The 23072-nt window shown below is 48.6% G+C and overlaps 1 protein-coding gene across 1 annotated transcript in view; it reads left to right on the top strand.

Moving 5' to 3' along the window:
• The first annotated feature begins 18150 nt into the window (after window positions 1–18150).
• The window catches only part of LOC134966869 (ephrin type-A receptor 8-like), a 272397-nt gene continuing 267475 nt past the window's right edge, over window positions 18151–23072 (top strand). Inside the window, exon 1 of the mRNA XM_063943908.1 lies at window positions 18151–18619. Coding sequence (XP_063799978.1) covers window positions 18538–18619 — 82 coding nt within the window. The 5' untranslated portion in view covers window positions 18151–18537. The remainder of the gene's footprint in view (window positions 18620–23072) is intronic.

Here is a 23072-nt window from a genome sequence, read left to right as displayed (position 1 = left end):
CCTCTGTCCTAGAGGTGTCTCTCAGTATTGTCTGTAGCTACTTGATATAACCCCGCTGCAGATGAGAGCGGCACCAGATACTGTTCCTTCCCCTATAGCAGAGGCGGGGGTCATCAGCCTATATAGAGATGTTACTAGTGTCATGTCTGTGTATTCCCCTGTCCTAGAGGTGTCTCTCAGTATTGTCTGTAGCTACTTTATATACCCCCTGCTACAGATGAGAGCGGCACCAGATACTGTTCCTTTCCCTATAGCAGAGGCGGGGGTCATCAGCCTATATAGAGATGTTACTACTGTCATGTCTGTGTATCCCCCTGTCCTAGAGGTGTCTCTCAGTATTGTCTGTAGCTACTTTATATACCCCCCGCTGCAGATGAGAGCGGCACCAGATACTGTTCCTTCCCCTATAGCAGAGGCGGGGGGTCATCAGCCTATATAGAGATGTTACTACTGTCATGTCTGTGATCCCCCTGTCCTAGAGGTGTCTCTCAGTATTGTCTGTAGCTACTTTATATACCCCCCGCTGCAGATGAGAGCGGCACCAGATACTGTTCCTTCCCCTATAGCAGAGGCGGGGGGTCATCAGTCTATATAGAGATGTTACTACTGTCATGTCTGTGTATTCCCCCTGTCCTAGAGGTGTCTCTCAGTAGTGTCTGTAGCTACTTTATATACCCCCCGCTGCAGATGAGAGCGGCACCAGATACTGTTCCTTCCCCTATAGCAGAGGCGGGGGGTGATCAGTCTATATAAAGATGTCACTACTGTCATGTCTGTGTATTCCCCCTGTCCTAGAGGTGTCTCTCAGTATTGTCTGTAGCTACTTTATATAACCCCCACTGCAGATGAGAGCGGCACCAGATACTGTTCCTTCCCCTATAGCAGAGGCGGGGGGTCATCAGTCTATATAGAGATATTACTACTGTCATGTCTGTGTATACACCTGTCCTAGAGGTGTCTCTCAGTATTGTCTGTAGCTACTTTATATAACCCCCGCTGCAGATGAGAGCGGCACCAGATACTGTTCCTTCCCCTATAGCAGAGGCGGGGGGGGTCATCAGTCTATATAGAGATGTTACTACTGTCATGTCTGTGTATTCCTCTGTCCTAGAGGTGTCTCTCAGTATTGTCTGTAGCTACTTTATATAACCCCCGCTGCAGATGAGAGCGGCACCAGATACTGTTCCTTCCCCTATAGCAGAGGCGGGGGTCATCAGCCTATATAGAGATGTTACTACTGTCATGTCTGTGTATCCCCCTGTCCTAGAGGTGTCTCTCAGTATTCTCTGTAGCTACTTTATATAACCCCCGCTGCAGATGAGAGCGGCACCTGATACTGTTCCTTCCCCTATAGCAGAGGAGGGGGGTCATCAGCCTATATAGAGATGTTACTACTGTCATGTCTGTATCCCCCTGTCCTAGAGGTGTCTCTCAGTATTGTCCGTAGCTACTTTATATAACCCCCGCTGCAGCTGAGAGCGGCACCAGATACTGTTCCTTTCCCTATAGCAGAGGTGGGGGGGTCATCAGCCTATATAGAGATGTTACTAGTGTCATGTCTGTGTATTGACCTGTCCTAGAGGTGTCTCTCAGTATTGTCTGTAGCTACTTTATATAACTCCCGCTGCAGCTGAGAGCGGCACCAGATACTGTTCCTTCCCCTATAGCAGAGGCGGGGGTCATCAGTCTATATAGAGATGTTACTACTGTCATGTCTCTGTATTCCCCCTGTCCTAGAGGTGTCTCTCAGTATTGTCTGTAGCTACTTTATATAACCCCCGCTGCAGATGAGAGCGGCACCAGATACTGTTCCTTCCCCTATAGCAGAGGCGGGGGTCATCAGTCTATATAGAGATGTTACTACTGTCATGTCTGTGTATTCCCCTGTCCTAGAGGTGTGTCTCAGTATTGTCTGTAGCTACTTTATATAACCCCCGCTGCAGATGAGAGCGGCACCAGATACTGTTCCTTCCCCTATAGCAGAGGCGGGGGTCATCAGTCTATATAGAGATGTTACTACTGTCATGTCTGTGTATTCCCCCTGTCCTAGAGGTGTCTCTCAGTATTGTCTGTAGCTACTTTATATAATCCCCGCTGCAGATGAGAGCGGCACCAGATACTGTTCCTTCCCCTATAGCAGAGGCGGGGGTCATCAGTCTATATAGAGATGTTACTACTGTCATGTCTGTGTATTCCCCCTGTCCTAGAGGTGTCTCTCAGTATTGTCTGTAGCTACTTTATATAACCCCCGCTGCAGATGAGAGCAGCACCAGATACTGTTCCTTCCCCTATAGCAGAGGCGGGGGTCATCAGCCTATAGAGAGATGTTACTACTGTCATGTCTGTGTATTCCTCTGTCCTAGAGGTGTCTCTCAGTATTGTCTGTAGCTACTTTATATAACCCAGCTGCAGATGAGAGCGGCACCAGATACTGTTCCTTCCCCTATAGCAGAGGCGGGGGGGTCATCAGCCTATATAGAGATGTTACTACTGTCATGTCTGTGTATTCCCCTGTCCTAGAGGTGTCTCTCAGTATTGTCTGTAGCTACTTTATATAACCCCCGCTGCAGATGAGAGCGGCACCAGATACTGTTCCTTCCCCTATAGCAGAGGCGGTGGGATCATCAGCCTATATAGAGAAGTTACTACTGTCATGTCTGTGTATTCCCCCTGTCCTAGAGGTGTCTCTCAGTATTGTCTGTAGCTACTTTATATAACCCCCGCTGCAGATGAGAGCGGCACCAGATACTGTTCCTTCCCCTATAGCGGAGGCGGGGGTCATCAGCCTATATAGAGAAGTTACTACTGTCATGTCTGTGTATTCCCCCTGTCCTAGAGGTGTCTCTCAGTATTGTCTGTAGCTACTTTATATTACCCCCGCTGCAGATGAGAGCGGCACCGGATACTGTTCCTTCCCCTATAGCAGAGGCGGGGGACATGAGCCTATATAGAGATGTTACTACTATCATGTCTGTGTATTCCCCTGTCCTAGAGGTGTCTCTCAGTATTGTCTGTAGCTACTTTATATAACCCCGCTACAGATGAGAGCGGCACCAGATACTGTTCCTTCCCCTATAGCAGAGGCGGGGGACATGAGCCTATATAGAGATGTTACTACTGTCATGTCTGTGTATTCCCCCTGTCCTAGAGGTGTCTCTCAGTATTGTCTGTAGCTACTTACTATACCCCCGCTGCAGATGAGAGCGGCACCAGATACTGTTCCTTCCCCTATAGCAGAGGCGGGGGTCATCAGCCTATATAGAGATGTTACTACTATCATGTCTGTGTATCCCCCTGTCCTAGAGGTGTGTCTCAGTATTGTCTGTAGCTACTTTATATACCCCCCGCTGCAGATGAGAGCGGCACCAGATACTGTTCCTTCCCCTATAGCAGAGGCGGGGGGTCATCAGCCTATATAGAGATGTTACTACTGTCATGTCTGTGTATTCCCCCTGTCCAAGAGGTGTCTCTCAGTATTGTCTGTAGCTACTTTATATAACCCCCGCTGCAGATGAGAGCAGCACCAGATACTGTTCCTTCCCCTATAGCAGAGGCGGGGGGTCATCAGTCTATATAGAGATGTTACTACTGTCATGTCTGTGTATTCCCCCTGTCCTAGAGGTGTCTCTCAGTATTGTCTGTAGCTACTTTATATAACCCCCGCTGCAGATAAGAGCGGCACCAGATACTGTTCCTTCCCCTATAGCAGAGGCGGGGGTCATCAGTCTATATAGAGATGTTACTACTGTCATGTCTGTGTATTCCCCTGTCCTAGAGGTGTGTCTCAGTATTGTCTGTAGCTACTTTATATAACCCCCGCTGCAGATGAGAGCGGCACCAGATACTGTTCCTTCCCCTATAGCAGAGGCGGGGGTCATCAGTCTATATAGAGATGTTACTACTGTCATGTCTGTGTATTCCCCCTGTCCTAGAGGTGTCTCTCAGTATTGTCTGTAGCTACTTTATATAATCCCCGCTGCAGATGAGAGCGGCACCAGATACTGTTCCTTCCCCTATAGCAGAGGCGGGGGTCATCAGTCTATATAGAGATGTTACTACTGTCATGTCTGTGTATTCCCCCTGTCCTAGAGGTGTCTCTAAGTATTGTCTGTAGCTACTTTATATAACCCCGCTGCAGATGAGAGCGGCACCAGATACTGTTCCTTCCCCTATAGCAGAGGCGGGGGTCATCAGCCTATAGAGAGATGTTACTACTGTCATGTCTGTGTATTCCTCTGTCCTAGAGGTGTCTCTCAGTATTGTCTGTAGCTACTTTATATAACCCCGCTGCAGATGAGAGCGGCACCAGATACTGTTCCTTCCCCTATAGCAGAGGCGGGGGGGTCATCAGCCTATATAGAGATGTTACTACTGTCATGTCTGTGTATTCCCCTGTCCTAGAGGTGTCTCTCAGTATTGTCTGTAGCTACTTTATATAACCCCCGCTGCAGATGAGAGCGGCACCAGATACTGTTCCTTCCCCTATAGCAGAGGCGGGGGTCATCAGCCTATATAGAGATGTTACTAGTGTCATGTCTGTGTATTCCCCTGTCCTAGAGGTGTCTCTCAGTATTGTCTGTAGCTACTTTATATACCCCCTGCTACAGATGAGAGCGGCACCAGATACTGTTCCTTTCCCTATAGCAGAGGCGGGGGTCATCAGCCTATATAGAGATGTTACTACTGTCATGTCTGTGTATCCCCCTGTCCTAGAGGTGTCTCTCAGTATTGTCTGTAGCTACTTTATATACCCCCCGCTGCAGATGAGAGCGGCACCAGATACTGTTCCTTCCCCTATAGCAGAGGCGGGGGGTCATCAGCCTATATAGAGATGTTACTACTGTCATGTCTGTGATCCCCCTGTCCTAGAGGTGTCTCTCAGTATTGTCTGTAGCTACTTTATATACCCCCGCTGCAGATGAGAGCGGCACCAGATACTGTTCCTTCCCCTATAGCAGAGGCGGGGGGTCATCAGTCTATATAGAGATGTTACTACTGTCATGTCTGTGTATTCCCCCTGTCCTAGAGGTGTCTCTCAGTAGTGTCTGTAGCTACTTTATATAACCCCCGCTGCTGATGAGAGCGGCACCAGATACTGTTCCTTCCCCTATAGCAGAGGCGGGGGGTGATCAGTCTATATAAAGATGTCACTACTGTCATGTCTGTGTATTCCCCCTGTCCTAGAGGTGTCTCTCAGTATTGTCTGTAGCTACTTTATATAACCCCCACTGCAGATGAGAGCGGCACCAGATACTGTTCCTTCCCCTATAGCAGAGGCGGGGGGTCATCAGTCTATATAGAGATATTACTACTGTCATGTCTGTGTATACACCTGTCCTAGAGGTGTCTCTCAGTATTGTCTGTAGCTACTTTATATAACCCCCGCTGCAGATGAGAGCGGCACCAGATACTGTTCCTTCCCCTATAGCAGAGGCGGGGGGGGTCATCAGTCTATATAGAGATGTTACTACTGTCATGTCTGTGTATTCCTCTGTCCTAGAGGTGTCTCTCAGTATTGTCTGTAGCTACTTTATATAACCCCCGCTGCAGATGAGAGCGGCACCAGATACTGTTCCTTCCCCTATAGCAGAGGCGGGGGTCATCAGCCTATATAGAGATGTTACTACTGTCATGTCTGTGTATTCCCCCTGTCCTAGAGGTGTCTCTCAGTATTCTCTGTAGCTACTTTATATAACCCCCGCTGCAGATGAGAGCGGCACCGGATACTGTTCCTTCCCCTATAGCAGAGGAGGGGGGTCATCAGCCTAAATAGAGATGTTACTACTGTCATGTCTGTATCCCCCTGTCCTAGAGGTGTCTCTCAGTATTGTCCGTAGCTACTTTATATAACCCCCGCTGCAGCTGAGAGCGGCACCAGATACTGTTCCTTCCCCTATAGCAGAGGCGGGGGTCATCAGTCTATATAGAGATGTTACTACTGTCATGTCTCTGTATTCCCCCTGTCCTAGAGGTGTCTCTCAGTATTGTCTGTAGCTACTTTATATAACCCCCGCTGCAGATGAGAGCGGCACCAGATACTGTTCCTTCCCCTATAGCAGAGGCGGGGGGGTCATCAGTCTATATAGAGATGTTACTACTGTCATGTATCCCCCTGTCCTAGAGGTGTGTCTCAGTATTGTCTGTAGCTACTTTACATAACCCCCGCTGCAGATGAGAGCGGCACCAGATACTGTTCCTTCCCCTATAGCAGAGGCGGGGGTCATCAGTCTATATAGAGATGTTACTACTGTCATGTCTGTGTATCCCCCTGTCCTAGAGGTGTCTCTCATTATTGTCTGTAGCTACTTTATATAACCCCCGCTGCAGATGAGAGCGGCACCAGATACTGTTCCTTCCCCTATAGCAGAGGCGGGGGGGTCATCAGCCTATATAGAGATGTTACTACTGTCATGTCTGTGTATTCCCCCTGTCCTAGAGGTGTCTCTCAGTATTATCTGTAGCAACTTTATATAACCCCCGCTGCAGATGAGAGCGGCACCAGATACTGTTCCTTCCCCTATAGCAGAGGCGGGGGGGGGGGGGGGGGGGTCATCAGCCTATATAGAGATGTTACTACTGTCATGTCTGTGTATTCCCCCTGTCCTAGAGGTGTCTCTCAGTATTATCTGTAGCTACTTTATATAACCCACGCTGCAGATGAGAGTGGCACCAGATACTGTTCCTTCCCCTATAGCAGAGGCGGGGTGGGGGGGGGGGGGGGGGTCATCAGTCTATATAGAGATGTTACTACTGTCATGTCTGTGTACTCCCCCTGTACTAGAGGTGTCTCTCAGTATTGTCTGTAGCTACTTTATATAACCCTCGCTGCAGATGAGAGCGGCACCAGATACTGTTCCTTCCCCTATAGCAGAGGCGGGGGTCATCAGTCTATATAGAGATGTTACTACTGTCATGTCTGTGTACTCCCCCTGTACTAGAGGTGTCTCTCAGTATTATCTGTAGCTACTTTATATAACCCACGCTGCAGATGAGAGTGGCACCAGATACTGTTCCTTCCCCTATAGCAGAGGCGGGGGGTCATCAGCCTATATAGTGATGTTACTACTGTCATGTCTGTGTATTCCCCCTGTCCTAGAGGTGTCTCTCAGTATTATCTGTAGCTACTTTATATAACCCACGCTGCAGATGAGAGTGGCACCAGATACTGTTCCATCCCCTATAGCAGAGGCGGGGTGGGGGGGGGGGGGGGGGGGGGTCATCAGTCTATATAGAGATGTTACTACTGTCATGTCTGTGTACTCCCCTGTCCTAGAGGGGTGTCTCAGTATTGTCTGTAGCTACTTTATATAACCCTCGCTGCAGATGAGAGCGGCACCAGATACTGTTCCTTCCCCTATAGCAGAGGCGGGGGTCATCAGTCTATATAGAGATGTTACTACTGTCATGTCTGTGTATCCCCTGTCCTAGAGGGGTGTCTCAGTATTGTCTGTAGCTACTTTATATACCCCCCGCTGCAGATGAGAGCGGCACCAGATACTGTTCCTTCCCCTATAGCAGAGGCGGGGGGTCATCAGTCTATATAGAGATGTTACTACTGTCATGTCTGCGTATTCCCCTGTCCTAGAGGTGTCTCTCAGTATTGTCTGTAGCTACTTTATATAACCCCCGCTGCAGATAAGAGCGGCACCAGATACTGCTCCTTCCCCTATAGCAGAGGCGGGGGGGTCATCAGCCTATATAGAGATGTTACTACTGTCATGTCTGTGTATTCCCCTGTCCTAGAGGTGTCTATCAGTATTGTCTGTGGCTACTTTATATAACCCCCGCTGCAGATGAGAGCGGCACCAGATACTGTTCCTTCCCCTATAGCAGAGGTGGGGGGTCATCAGCCTATATAGAGATGTTAGTACTGTCATGTCTGTGTATTCCCCTGTCCTAGAGGTATCTCTCAGTATTGTCTGTAGCTACTTTATATAACCCGCGCTGCAGATTAGAGCGGCACCAGATACTGTTCCTTCCCCTATAGCAGAGGCGGGGGTCATCAGTCTATATAGAGATATTACTACTGTCATGTCTGTGTATTCCCCCTGTCCTAGAGGTGTCTCTCAGTATTGTCTGTAGCTACTTTATATACCCCCCGCTGCAGATGAGAGCGGCACCAGATACTGTTCCTTCCCCTATAGCAGAGGCGGGGGGTCATCAGCCTATATAGAGATGTTACTACTGTCATGTCTGTGATCCCCCTGTCCTAGAGGTGTCTCTCAGTATTGTCTGTAGCTACTTTATATACCCCCGCTGCAGATGAGAGCGGCACCAGATACTGTTCCTTCCCCTATAGCAGAGGCGGGGGGTCATCAGTCTATATAGAGATGTTACTACTGTCATGTCTGTGTATTCCCCCTGTCCTAGAGGTGTCTCTCAGTAGTGTCTGTAGCTACTTTATATAACCCCCGCTGCTGATGAGAGCGGCACCAGATACTGTTCCTTCCCCTATAGCAGAGGCGGGGGGTGATCAGTCTATATAAAGATGTCACTACTGTCATGTCTGTGTATTCCCCCTGTCCTAGAGGTGTCTCTCAGTATTGTCTGTAGCTACTTTATATAACCCCCACTGCAGATGAGAGCGGCACCAGATACTGTTCCTTCCCCTATAGCAGAGGCGGGGGGTCATCAGTCTATATAGAGATATTACTACTGTCATGTCTGTGTATACACCTGTCCTAGAGGTGTCTCTCAGTATTGTCTGTAGCTACTTTATATAACCCCCGCTGCAGATGAGAGCGGCACCAGATACTGTTCCTTCCCCTATAGCAGAGGCGGGGGGGGTCATCAGTCTATATAGAGATGTTACTACTGTCATGTCTGTGTATTCCTCTGTCCTAGAGGTGTCTCTCAGTATTGTCTGTAGCTACTTTATATAACCCCCGCTGCAGATGAGAGCGGCACCAGATACTGTTCCTTCCCCTATAGCAGAGGCGGGGGTCATCAGCCTATATAGAGATGTTACTACTGTCATGTCTGTGTATCCCCCTGTCCTAGAGGTGTCTCTCAGTATTCTCTGTAGCTACTTTATATAACCCCCGCTGCAGATGAGAGCGGCACCGGATACTGTTCCTTCCCCTATAGCAGAGGAGGGGGGTCATCAGCCTAAATAGAGATGTTACTACTGTCATGTCTGTATCCCCCTGTCCTAGAGGTGTCTCTCAGTATTGTCCGTAGCTACTTTATATAACCCCCGCTGCAGCTGAGAGCGGCACCAGATACTGTTCCTTCCCCTATAGCAGAGGTGGGGGGGTCATCAGCCTATATAGAGATGTTACTACTGTCATGTCTGTGTATTGACCTGTCCTAGAGGTGTCTCTCAGTATTGTCTGTAGCTACTTTATATAACCCCCGCTGCAGCTGAGAGCGGCACCAGATACTGTTCCTTCCCCTATAGCAGAGGCGGGGGTCATCAGTCTATATAGAGATGTTACTACTGTCATGTCTCTGTATTCCCCCTGTCCTAGAGGTGTCTCTCAGTATTGTCTGTAGCTACTTTATATAACCCCCGCTGCAGATGAGAGCGGCACCAGATACTGTTCCTTCCCCTATAGCAGAGGCGGGGGGGTCATCAGTCTATATAGAGATGTTACTACTGTCATGTCTGTGTATCCCCTGTCCTAGAGGGGTGTCTCAGTATTGTCTGTAGCTACTTTATATACCCCCCGCTGCAGATGAGAGCGGCACCAGATACTGTTCCTTCCCCTATAGCAGAGGCGGGGGGTCATCAGCCTATATAGAGATGTTACTACTGTCATGTCTGTGTATTGACCTGTCCTAGAGGTGTCTCTCAGTATAGTCTGTAGCTACTTTATATAACCCCCGCTGCAGCTGAGAGCGGCACCAGATACTGTTCCTTCCCCTATAGCAGAGGCGGGGGTCATCAGTCTATATAGAGATGTTACTACTGTCATGTCTCTGTATTCCCCCTGTCCTAGAGGTGTCTCTCAGTATTGTCTGTAGCTACTTTATATAACCCCCGCTGCAGATGAGAGCGGCACCAGATACTGTTCCTTCCCCTATAGCAGAGGCGGGGGGGTCATCAGTCTATATAGAGATGTTACTACTGTCATGTATCCCCCTGTCCTAGAGGTGTGTCTCAGTATTGTCTGTAGCTACTTTACATAACCCCCGCTGCAGATGAGAGCGGCACCAGATACTGTTCCTTCCCCTATAGCAGAGGCGGGGGTCATCAGTCTATATAGAGATGTTACTACTGTCATGTCTGTGTATCCCCCTGTCCTAGAGGTGTGTCTCATTATTGTCTGTAGCTACTTTATATAACTCCCGCTGCAGATGAGAGCGGCACCAGATACTGTTCCTTCCCCTATAGCAGAGGCGGGGGGGTCATCAGCCTATATAGAGATGTTACTACTGTCATGTCTGTGTATTCCCCCTGTCCTAGAGGTGTCTCTCAGTATTATCTGTAGCAACTTTATATAACCCCCGCTGCAGATGAGAGCGGCACCAGATACTGTTCCTTCCCCTATAGCAGAGGCGGGGGGGGGGGGTCATCAGCCTATATAGAGATGTTACTACTGTCATGTCTGTGTATTCCCCCTGTCCTAGAGGTGTCTCTCAGTATTATCTGTAGCTACTTTATATAACCCACGCTGCAGATGAGAGTGGCACCAGATACTGTTCCTTCCCCTATAGCAGAGGCGGGGTGGGGGGGGGGGGGGGGGGGTCATCAGTCTATATAGAGATGTTACTACTGTCATGTCTGTGTACTCCCCCTGTACTAGAGGTGTCTCTCAGTATTGTCTGTAGCTACTTTATATAACCCTCGCTGCAGATGAGAGCGGCACCAGATACTGTTCCTTCCCCTATAGCAGAGGCGGGGGTCATCAGTCTATATAGAGATGTTACTACTGTCATGTCTGTGTACTCCCCCTGTACTAGAGGTGTCTCTCAGTATTATCTGTAGCTACTTTATATAACCCACGCTGCAGATGAGAGTGGCACCAGATACTGTTCCTTCCCCTATAGCAGAGGCGGGGGGTCATCAGCCTATATAGTGATGTTACTACTGTCATGTCTGTGTATTCCCCCTGTCCTAGAGGTGTCTCTCAGTATTATCTGTAGCTACTTTATATAACCCACGCTGCAGATGAGAGTGGCACCAGATACTGTTCCATCCCCTATAGCAGAGGCGGGGTGGGGGGGGGGGGGGGGTCATCAGTCTATATAGAGATGTTACTACTGTCATGTCTGTGTACTCCCCTGTCCTAGAGGGGTGTCTCAGTATTGTCTGTAGCTACTTTATATAACCCTCGCTGCAGATGAGAGCGGCACCAGATACTGTTCCTTCCCCTATAGCAGAGGCGGGGGTCATCAGTCTATATAGAGATGTTACTACTGTCATGTCTGTGTATCCCCTGTCCTAGAGGGGTGTCTCAGTATTGTCTGTAGCTACTTTATATACCCCCCGCTGCAGATGAGAGCGGCACCAGATACTGTTCCTTCCCCTATAGCAGAGGCGGGGGGTCATCAGTCTATATAGAGATGTTACTACTGTCATGTCTGTGTATTCCCCTGTCCTAGAGGTGTCTCTCAGTATTGTCTGTAGCTACTTTATATAACCCCCGCTGCAGATAAGAGCGGCACCAGATACTGCTCCTTCCCCTATAGCAGAGGCGGGGGGGTCATCAGCCTATATAGAGATGTTACTACTGTCATGTCTGTGTATTCCCCTGTCCTAGAGGTGTCTATCAGTATTGTCTGTGGCTACTTTATATAACCCCCGCTGCAGATGAGAGCGGCACCAGATACTGTTCCTTCCCCTATAGCAGAGGCGGGGGGTCATCAGCCTATATAGAGATGTTAGTACTGTCATGTCTGTGTATTCCCCTGTCCTAGAGGTATCTCTCAGTATTGTCTGTAGCTACTTTATATAACCCGCGCTGCAGATTAGAGCGGCACCAGATACTGTTCCTTCCCCTATAGCAGAGGCGGGGGTCATCAGTCTATATAGAGATATTACTACTGTCATGTCTGTGTATTCCTCCTGTCCTAGAGGTGTCTCTCAGTATTGTCTGTAGCTACTTTATATAACCCCCGCTGCAGATGAGAGCGGCACCAGATACTGTTCCTTCCCCTTTAGCAGAGGCGGGGGGTCATCAGTCTATATAGAGATGTTACTACTGTCATGTCTGTGTATTCCCCCTGTCCTAGAGGTGTCTCTCAGTATTGTCTGTAGCTACTTTATATAACCCCCGCTGCAGATGAGAGCGGCACCAGATACTGTTCCTTCCCCTATAGCAGAGGCGGGGGTCATCAGTCTATATAGAGATGTTACTACTGTCATGTCTGTGTATTCCCCCTGTCCTAGAGGTGTCTATCAGTATTGTCTGTAGCTACTTTATATAACCCCCGCACAGATGACAGCGGCACCAGATACTGTTCCTTCCCCTATAGCAGAGGCGGGGGGTCATCAGCCTATATAGAGATGTTACTACTGTCATGTCTGTGTATCCCCCCTGTCCTAGAGGTGTCTCTCAGTATTGTCTGTAGCTACTTTATATAACCCCCGCTGCAGATGAGAGCGGCACCAGATACTGTTCCTTCCCCTATAGCAGAGGCGGGGGTCATCAGTCTATATAGAGATGTTACTACTGTCATGTCTATGTATTCCCCTGTCCTAGAGGTGTCTCTCAGTATTGTCTGTAGCTACTTTATATAATCCCCGCTGCAGATGAGGGCGGCATCGGATACTGTTCCTTCCCCTATAGCAGAGGCGGGGGTCATCAGTCTATATAGAGATGTTACTACTGTCATGTCTGTGTATTCCCCTGTCCTAGAGGTGTCTCTCAGTATTGTCTGTAGCTACTTTATATAACCCCCGCTGCAGATGAGAGCGGCACCAGATACTGTTCCTTCCCCTATAGCAGAGGCGGGGGGTCATCAGCCTATATAGAGATGTTACTACTGTCATGTCTGTGTATTCCCCCTGTCCTAGAGGTGTCTCTCAGTATTGTCTGTAGCTACTTTATATAATCCCCGCTGCAGATGAGAGCGGCACCAGATACTATTCCTTCCCCTATAGCAGAGGCGGGGGGGGGGGGGGGGTCATCAGCCTAAATAGAGATGTTACTACTGTCATGTCTGTGTATTCCCCTGTCCTAGAGGTGTCTCTCAGTATTGTCTGTAGCTACTTTATATAAACCCCGCTGCAGATGAGAGCGGCACCAGATACTGTTCCTTCCCCTATAGCTGAGGCTGGGGCGGGGGTCATCAGTCTATATAGAGATATTACTACTGTCATGTCTGTGTATAAACCTGTCCTAGAGGTGTCTCTCAGTATTGTCTGTAGCTACTTTATATAACCCCGCTGCAGATGAGAGCGGCACCAGATACTGTTCCTTCCCCTATAGCAGAGGCGGGGGTCATCAGCCTATAGAGAGATGTTACTACTGTCATGTCTGTGTATTCCTCTGTCCTAGAGGTGTCTCTCAGTATTGTCTGTAGCAACTTTATATAATCCCCGCTGCAGATGAGAGCGGCACCAGATACTATTCCTTCCCCTATAGCAGAGGCGGGGGGGGGGGGGGGGGGGGGTCATCAGCCTAAATAGAGATGTTTCTACTGTCATGTCTGTGTATTCCCCTGTCCTAGAGGTGTCTCTCAGTATTGTCTGTAGCTACTTTATATAACCCCCGCTGCAGATGAGAGCGGCACCAGATACTGTTCCTTCCCCTATAGCAGAGGCGGGGGCGGGGGTCATCAGTCTATATAGAGATATTACTACTGTCATGTCTGTGTACTCCCCCTGTCCTAGAGGTGTCTCTCAGTATTGTCTGTAGCTACTTTATATAACCCTCGCTGCAGATGAGAGCGGCACCAGATACTGTTCCTTCCCCTATAGCAGAGGCGGGGGTCATCAGTCTATATAGAGATGTTACTACTGTCATGTCTGTGTACTCCCCCTGTCCTAGAGGTGTCTCTCAGTATTGTCTGTAGCTACTTTATATAACCCCCGCTGCAGATGAGAGCGGCACCAGATACTGTTCCTTCCCCTATAGCAGAGGCGGGGGTCATCAGTCTATATAGAGATGTTACTACTGTCATGTCTGTGTATCCCCTGTCCTAGAGGGGTGTCTCAGTATTGTCTGTAGCTACTTTATATACCCCCCGCTGCAGATGAGAGCGGCACCAGATACTGTTCCTTCCCCTATAGCAGAGGCGGGGGGTCATCAGTCTATATAGAGATGTTACTACTGTCATGTCTGTGTATTCCCCTGTCCTAGAGGTGTCTCTCAGTATTGTCTGTAGCTACTTTATATAACCCCCGCTGCAGATAAGAGCGGCACCAGATACTGTTCCTTCCCCTATAGCAGAGGCGGGGGGGTCATCAGCCTATATAGAGATGTTACTACTGTCATGTCTGTGTATTCCCCTGTCCTAGAGGTGTCTATCAGTATTGTCTGTGGCTACTTTATATAACCCCCGCTGCAGATGAGAGCGGCACCAGATACTGTTCCTTCCCCTATAGCAGAGGCGGGGGGTCATCAGCCTATATAGAGATGTTAGTACTGTCATGTCTGTGTATTCCCCTGTCCTAGAGGTATCTCTCAGTATTGTCTGTAGCTACTTTATATAACCCCCGCTGCAGATTAGAGCGGCACCAGATACTGTTCCTTCCCCTATAGCAGAGGCGGGGGTCATCAGTCTATATAGAGATATTACTACTGTCATGTCTGTGTATTCCTCCTGTCCTAGAGGTGTCTCTCAGTATTGTCTGTAGCTACTTTATATAACCCCCGCTGCAGATGAGAGCGGCACCAGATACTGTTCCTTCCCCTATAGCAGAGGCGGGGGGTCATCAGTCTATATAGAGATGTTACTACTGTCATGTCTGTGTATTCCCCCTGTCCTAGAGGTGTCTCTCAGTATTGTCTGTAGCTACTTTATATAACCCCCGCTGCAGATGAGAGCGGCACCAGATACTGTTCCTTCCCCTATAGCAGAGGCGGGGGTCATCAGTCTATATAGAGATGTTACTACTGTCATGTCTGTGTATTCCCCCTGTCCTAGAGGTGTCTATCAGTATTGTCTGTAGCTACTTTATATAACCCCCGCACAGATGACAGCGGCACCAGATACTGTTCCTTCCCCTATAGCAGAGGCGGGGGGTCATCAGCCTATATAGAGATGTTACTACTGTCATGTCTGTGTATCCCCCCTGTCCTAGAGGTGTCTCTCAGTATTGTCTGTAGCTACTTTATATAACCCCCGCTGCAGATGAGAGCGGCACCAGATACTGTTCCTTCCCCTATAGCAGAGGCGGGGGTCATCAGTCTATATAGAGATGTTACTACAGTCATGTCTATGTATTCCCCTGTCCTAGAGGTGTCTCTCAGTATTGTCTGTAGCTACTTTATATAATCCCCGCTGCAGATGAGGGCGGCATCGGATACTGTTCCTTCCCCTATAGCAGAGGCGGGGGTCATCAGTCTATATAGAGATGTTACTACTGTCATGTCTGTGTATTCCCCTGTCCTAGAGGTGTCTCTCAGTATTGTCTGTAGCTACTTTATATAACCCCCGCTGCAGATGAGAGCGGCACCAGATACTGTTCCTTCCCCTATAGCAGAGGCGGGGGGTCATCAGCCTATATAGAGATGTTACTACTGTCATGTCTGTGTATTCCCCCTGTCCTAGAGGTGTCTCTCAGTATTGTCTGTAGCTACTTTATATAATCCCCGCTGCAGATGAGAGCGGCACCAGATACTATTCCTTCCCCTATAGCAGAGGCGGGGGGGGGGGGGTCATCAGCCTAAATAGAGATGTTACTACTGTCATGTCTGTGTATTCCCCTGTCCTAGAGGTGTCTCTCAGTATTGTCTGTAGCTACTTTATATAACCCCCGCTGCAGATGAGAGCGGCACCAGATACTGTTCCTTCCCCTATAGCAGAGGCTGGGGCGGGGGTCATCAGTCTATATAGAGATATTACTACTGTCATGTCTGTGTATACACCTGTCCTAGAGGTGTCTCTCAGTATTGTCTGTAGCTACTTTATATAACCCCGCTGCAGATGAGAGCGGCACCAGATACTGTTCCTTCCCCTATAGCAGAGGCGGGGGGGGGGGGGGGGGGTCATCAGTCTATATAGAGATGTTACTACCGTCATGTCTGTGTATTCCCCTGTCCTAGAGGTGTCTCTCAGTATTGTCTGTAGCTACTTTATATAACCCCCGCTGCAGATGAGAGCGGCACCAGATACTGTTCCTTCCCCTATAGCAGAGGCGGGGGGGGGGGGGTCATCAGTCTATATAGAGATGTTACTACTGTCATGTCTGTGTATTCCCCCTGTCCTAGAGGCGTCTATCAGTATTGTCTGTAGCTACTTTATTTAACCCCCGCTGCAGATGAGAGCGGCACCAGATACTATTCCTTCCCATATAGCAGAGGCGGGGGGTCATCAGCCTATATAGAGATGTTACTACTGTCATGTCTGTGTATTCCCCCTGTCCTAGAGGTGTCTCTCAGTATTGTCTGTAGCTACTTTATATAACCCCCGCTGCAGATGAGAGCGGCACCAGATACTGTTCCTTCCCCTATAGCAGAGGCGGGGGTCATCAGTCTATATAGAGATGTTACTACTGTCATGTCTGTGTATTCCCCTGTCCTAGAGGTGTCTATCAGTATTGTCTGTAGCTACTTTATATAACCCCCGCTGCAGATGAGAGCGGCACCAGATACTGTTCCTTCCCCTATAGCAGAGGCGGGGGGGGGGGGGGGGGTCATCAGTCTATATAGAGATGTTACTACTGTCATGTCTGTGTATTCCCCTGTCCTAGAGGTGTCTCTCAGTATTGTCTGTAGCTACTTTATATACCCCCCGCTGCAGATGAGAGCGGCACCAGATACTGTTCCTTCCCCTATAGCAGAGGCGGGGGGGGGGGGGTCATCAGTCTATATAGAGATGTTACTACTGTCATGTCTGTGTATCCCCCTGTCCTAGAGGTGTCTCTCAGTATTGTCTGTAGCTACTTTATATAACCCCCGCTGCAGATGAGAGCGGCACCAGATACTGTTCCTTCCCCTATAGCAGAGGCGGGGAATCATCAGTCTATATAGAGATGTTACTACTGTCATGTCTGTATATTCCCCTGTCCTAGAGGTGTCTCTCAGTATTGTCTGTAGCTACTTTATATAACCCCCGCTGCAGATGAGAGCGGCACCAGATACTGTTCCTTCCCCTATAGCAGAGGCGGGGGTCATCAGTCTATATAGAGATGTTACTACTGTCATGTCTGTGTATTCCCCCTGTCCTAGAGGTGTCTCTCAGTATTGTCTGTAGCTACTTTATATAACCCCCGCTGCAGATGACAGCGGCACCAGATACTGTTCCTTCCCCTATAGCAGAGGCGGGGGGTCATCAGCCTATATAGAGATGTTACTACTGTCATGTCTGTGTACTCCCCCTGTCCTAGAGGTGTCTCTCAGTATTGTCTGTAGCTACTTTATATAAACCCGGCTGCAGATGAGAGCGGCACCAGATACTGTTCCTTCCCCTATAGCAAAGGCGGGGGGGTCATCAGCCTATATAGAGATGTTACTACTGTCATGTCTGTGTATCCCCCCTGTCCTAGAGGTGTCTCTCAGTATTGTCTGTAGCTACTTTATATAACCCCCGCTGCAGATGAGAGCGGCACCAGATACTGTTCCTTCCCCTATAGCAGAGGCGGGGGTCATCAGCCTATATAGAGATGTTACTACTGTCATGTCTGTGTATTCCCCCAGTCCTAGAGGTGTCTCTCAGTATTGTCTGTAGCTACTTTATATAACCCCGCTGCAGATGAGAGCGGCACCAGATACTGTTCCTTCCCCTATAGCAGAGGCGGGGGGGTCATCAGTCTATATAGAGATGTTACTACTGTCATGTCTGTGTATTCCCCTGTCCTAGAGGTGTGTCTAAGTATTGTCTGTAGCTACTTTATATAACCCCCGCTGCAGATGAGAGCTGCACCACATACTGTTCCTTCCCCTATAGCAGGACGCTCTCCTGGTAATGATTGGCAGAATGAGGCAGCAGTGAGAAGTGCATTCGTTATTAGGAGCCATTTTATAGCGAGAGCCATTCTCCTCTGGGCCTGTTCCCGTCTATGCTCCGGGCTGTGCGGCCGGTTCCGTGGTCAGATCCGATGCTGAGTGTGTTCCCCAGGTGAGAGCCAGGCAGCGTCAGTCTGTGCAGGGAGTTATGTCCGATGAATGATCACGCTGCAGATTCCTGTCTATGGAGAGGGATAAATCCATTGCTGGATGAGGAGACCCCCTATGTGCTCGTGTACACTCCAGCCTGAGAGAGTGAGAAAGTGCCTGGTCCGCTGTGTGCGGGGGACAGATGTAGGATGGAGAGGGGGGTTCCAGCCACAATTGGCTGCTGGGCTCTGACAGGCACTCAGCCCCCTCCTCCTCTTTGCAGCCTGTCTATGTGTATGTGAGAAAATGGGTTTAAAGTGCGTCCGGATTTGCTGGTGTCTGTATCACAGTGATACTGGGAGCCTGTGAGACAGCGAGAGCTACGGGAATGGCTCAGACATCCAGGGCTGCTTGTATGCTGTGTGTAGGGTTCTGCCTGGTCTCCTGTGTCCATGCCACCACCAGTGAAGGTAAGATCCTGTGTCTTCTGCTGCACTTTTCCTGTACCGTATATTCCAGCAAGTGCGTGTGGGTATTGTATGTGTCCGCTGGGATGACAAACTCTCAGAGGTGATTTGCAGTAAGGAACACGCTGGGTCTCGCCGAGATAGGAATGCTCCATGATTGAATTGCTGGGTCTCGCCGAGATAGGAATGCTCCATGATTGAATTGCTGGGTCTCGCCGAGATAGGAATGCTCCATGATTGAATAGCTGGGTCTTGCCGAGATAGGAATGCTCCATGATTGAATTGCTGCATCTCGCCGAGATAGGAATGCTCCATGATTGAATTGCTGGGTCTCGCCGAGATAGGAATGCTCAATGATTGAATTGCTGGGTCTCGCCGAGATAGGAATGCTCCATGATTGAATAGCTGGGTCTTGCCGAGATAGGAATGCTCCATGATTGAATTGCTGGGTCTCGCCGAGATAGAATTGCTCCATGATTGAATTGCTGCGTCTCGCCGAGATAGGAATGCTCCATGATTGAATTGCTGCATTTCGCCGAGATAGGAATGCTCCATGATTGAATTGCTGCGTCTCGCCGAGATAGAAATGCTCCATGATTGAATTTCTGGGTCTCACCGAGATAGAATTGCTCCATGATTGAATTGCTGGGTCTCGCCGAGACAGAAATGCTCCATGATTGAATTGCTGGGTCTCGCCGAGATAGGAATGCTCCATGATTAAATTGCTGGGTCTGGCCGAGATAGAAATGCAAAATGTTCCATGATTGAATTGCATGGTCTCACTGAGATAGAAATGCTCCATGATTGAATTGCTGGGTCTTGCCGAGATAGAAATGCTCCATGATTGAATTGCTGGGTCTGGCCGAGATAGAAATGCAAAATGCTCCATGATTGAATTGCTGGGTCTCGCCGAGATAGAAATGCTCCATGATTGAATTGCTGGGTCTCGCCGAGATAGGAATGCTCCATGATTGAATTGCTGGGTCTGGCTGAGATAGAAATGCAAAATGCTCCATGATTGAATTGCAGGGTCTCACGAGATAGAAATTCTCCATGATTGAATTGCATGGTCTCACTGAGATAGAAATGCTCCATGATTGAATTGCTGGGTCTTGCCGAGATAGAAATGCTCCATGATTGAATTGCTGGGTCTGGCCGAGATAGAAATGCAAAATGCTCCATGATTGAATTGCTGGGTCTCGCCGAGATAGAAATGCTCCATGATTGAATTGCTTTGTCTCACCAAGATAGAAATGCTCCATGATTGAATTGCTAGCAGAAAGTTGCAGCTGTCATTGATCCTCTAGAACAGAGGTTCTCAAACTCGGTCCTCGGGGGCCCACACAGTGCATGTTTTGCAGGTAACCCAGTGGGTGCACAGGTGTATTAATTACTCACTGACACTTTTTAAAAGGTCCACAGGTGGAGCTAATTATGTCACTTGCGATTCTGTGAGGCACCGTGTGGGGTCCTGAGGACCAAGTTTGAGAACCTGTGTTCTAGAAGATCCTCAGAGATCCTCCAGACAATGCTCCTGCGCCCGGGGTGACAAGGTGGGACAGGTCCTTTGATGTGTGGACAATAGCTGGGGAGCTGCCAAACTTGATAACTCTGTCAGAGGAGTTACACAGCTGTGCAGCGTTCCACACACACAATCCTGGTTGTGTCAGATCTGCCAGAGACAATGGTGTCCACTGGACAAAACATCAGATCAAGGGTCTCAGTCCCCCATTATCTAATAGTTCAACTCTCTGTGTCGGCTGATCCCAAACCGACTGTCCGCACATATAGCGATGACATATGAGTAACACGTATTTAGTTGTCCATGATGGAGTCAGACAGTGACAGAAGGGATTACTAGAAGACGTCTGCCATTTGGAAACCCCTCTCCCCTTCTTGGGGCACTAAAGAGTTATGAGTGACAATAAATATTAAATTCCACTGAGCCCAATACCCCCCAATATTCAGGACTCCACCAGCTGCTGTGCGCCAGGTAACTAACCCTGCGCCATGAGGGTATTAGTATGTGCCCCACTGTCTGTGTGTATGTACGGAACATATACATGGAGGAGAGGTCTTGTCGTCTTGTAGACACTTAATGCTCGGATTATTCTCCCTATAACAGGTGGGATTATAGAAATATGATCGTTCTACAGAGAAACGGCAGCGTCTCGCCACAATATAACACACATATAATACTGCTACACAATATAACACACACATAATACTGCTACACAATATAACACACACATAATACTGCTACACAATATAACACACACATAATACTGCTTCACAATATAACACACACATAATACTGCTACACAATATAACACACACATAATACTGCTACACAATATAACACACATAATACTGCTACACAGTAACACACATAATACTGCTACACAATAACACATAATACTGCTACACAATATAACACACATAATACTGCTACACAATAACACACATAATACTGCTACACAATATGACACACATAATACTGCTACACAATATAACACACACATCGCAGCGACTGTAGTGTCAGTGCGAGGAGACAGATACAGACATATATTAGCTTCCGCTTCACATGAGGCTGATATCAGTCACGCAATGTCCTGTGTGCAGGTCCCACTACACAATATAACACACTGTGTGCAGGTCCCACTACACAATATAAAACACTGTGTGCAGGTCCCACTACACAATATAACACACTGTGTGCAGGTCCCACTACACAATATAAAACACTGTGTGCAGGTCCCACTACACAATATAACACACTGTGTGCAGGTCCCACTACACAATATAACACACTGTGTGCAGGTCCCACTACACAATATAACACACTGTGTGCAGGTCCCACTACACAATATAACACACTGTGTGCAGGTCCCACTACACAATATAACACACTGTGTGCAGGTCCTAGCTACACAATATAACACACTGTGTGCAGGTCCCACTACACAATATTACACACTGTGTGCAGGTCCCAGCTACACAATATAATACACTGTGTGTAGGTCCCAGCTACACAATATAACACATTGTGTGCAGGTCCCACTACACAATATAACACACTGTGTACACGTCCCACTACACAATATAACACACTGTGTGCAGGTCCCACTACACAATATAACACATTGTGTGCAGATCCCGGTCACGCAGTGTCCTGCACTCAGGTCACAGCTGAGCTACACAATATAACACACTGTGTGCAGGTCCCGGTCACGCAGTGTCCTGTACTCAGGTCACAGCTACACAATATAACACACTGTGTGCAGGTCCCGGTCACGCAATATAACACACTGTGTGCAGGTCCCGGTCACGCAATGTCCTGTACTCAGCTCACAGCTACACAATATAACACACTGTGTGCAGGTCTCAGCTACACAATATAACACACTGTGTGAGGGCCACAGCTACACAATATAACACACTGTGTGCAGGTCCCAGTCATGCAATGTCCTGTACTCCGGTCACAGCTACACAATATAACACACTATGTGCAGGTCCCGGTCACACAATGTCCTGTACTCCGGTCACTTCTACACAATATAACACTGTGTGCAGGTCACAGCTACACAATATAACACACTGTGTGCAGGTCCCACTACACAATATAACACACTGTGTGCAGGTCCCACTACACAATATAACACATTGTGTGCAGATCCCGGTCACGCAGTGTCCTGCACTCAGGTCACAGCTGAGCTACACAATATAACACACTGTGTGCAGGTCCCGGTCACGCAGTGTCCTGTACTCAGGTCACAGCTACACAATATAACACACTGTGTGCAGATCCCGGTCACGCAATATAACACACTGTGTGCAGGTCCCGGTCACGCAATGTCCTGTACTCAGCTCACAGCTACACAATATAACACACTGTGTGCAGGTCTCAGCTACACAATATAACACACTGTGTGAGGGCCACAGCTACACAATATAACACACTGTGTGCAGGTCCCAGTCATGCAATGTCCTGTACTCCGGTCACAGCTACACAATATAACACTGTGTGCAGGTCACAGCTACACAATATAACACACTGTGTGCAAGTCCCAGTCACGCAATGTCCTGCACTCAGGTCACAGCTACACAATATAACACTGTGTGCAGGTCACAGCTACACAATATAATACACTGTGTGCAGGTCCCAGCTACACAATATAACACACTGTGTGCAGTTCCCAGCTACACAATATAACACACTGCGTGCAGGTCCCAGTCACACAATGTCCTGTACTCAGGTCACAGCTACACAATATAACACACTGTGTGCAGGTCCCGGTCACGCAATGTCCTGTACTCAGGTCACAGCTACACAATATAACACGCTGCGTACAGGTCCCGGTCACGCAATGTCCTGTACTCAGGTCACAGCTACACAATATAACACACTGTGTGCAGGTCCCGGTCACGCAATGTCCTGTACTTGGGTCACAGCCTC

Source organism: Pseudophryne corroboree, chromosome 10 (assembly GCF_028390025.1).
Source record: "Pseudophryne corroboree isolate aPseCor3 chromosome 10, aPseCor3.hap2, whole genome shotgun sequence".
NCBI lineage: Eukaryota > Metazoa > Chordata > Amphibia > Anura > Myobatrachidae > Pseudophryne > Pseudophryne corroboree.
The sequence above is the reverse complement of the archived record's forward strand: the minus strand, read 5'-3'. Positions and strand labels throughout refer to the sequence as shown.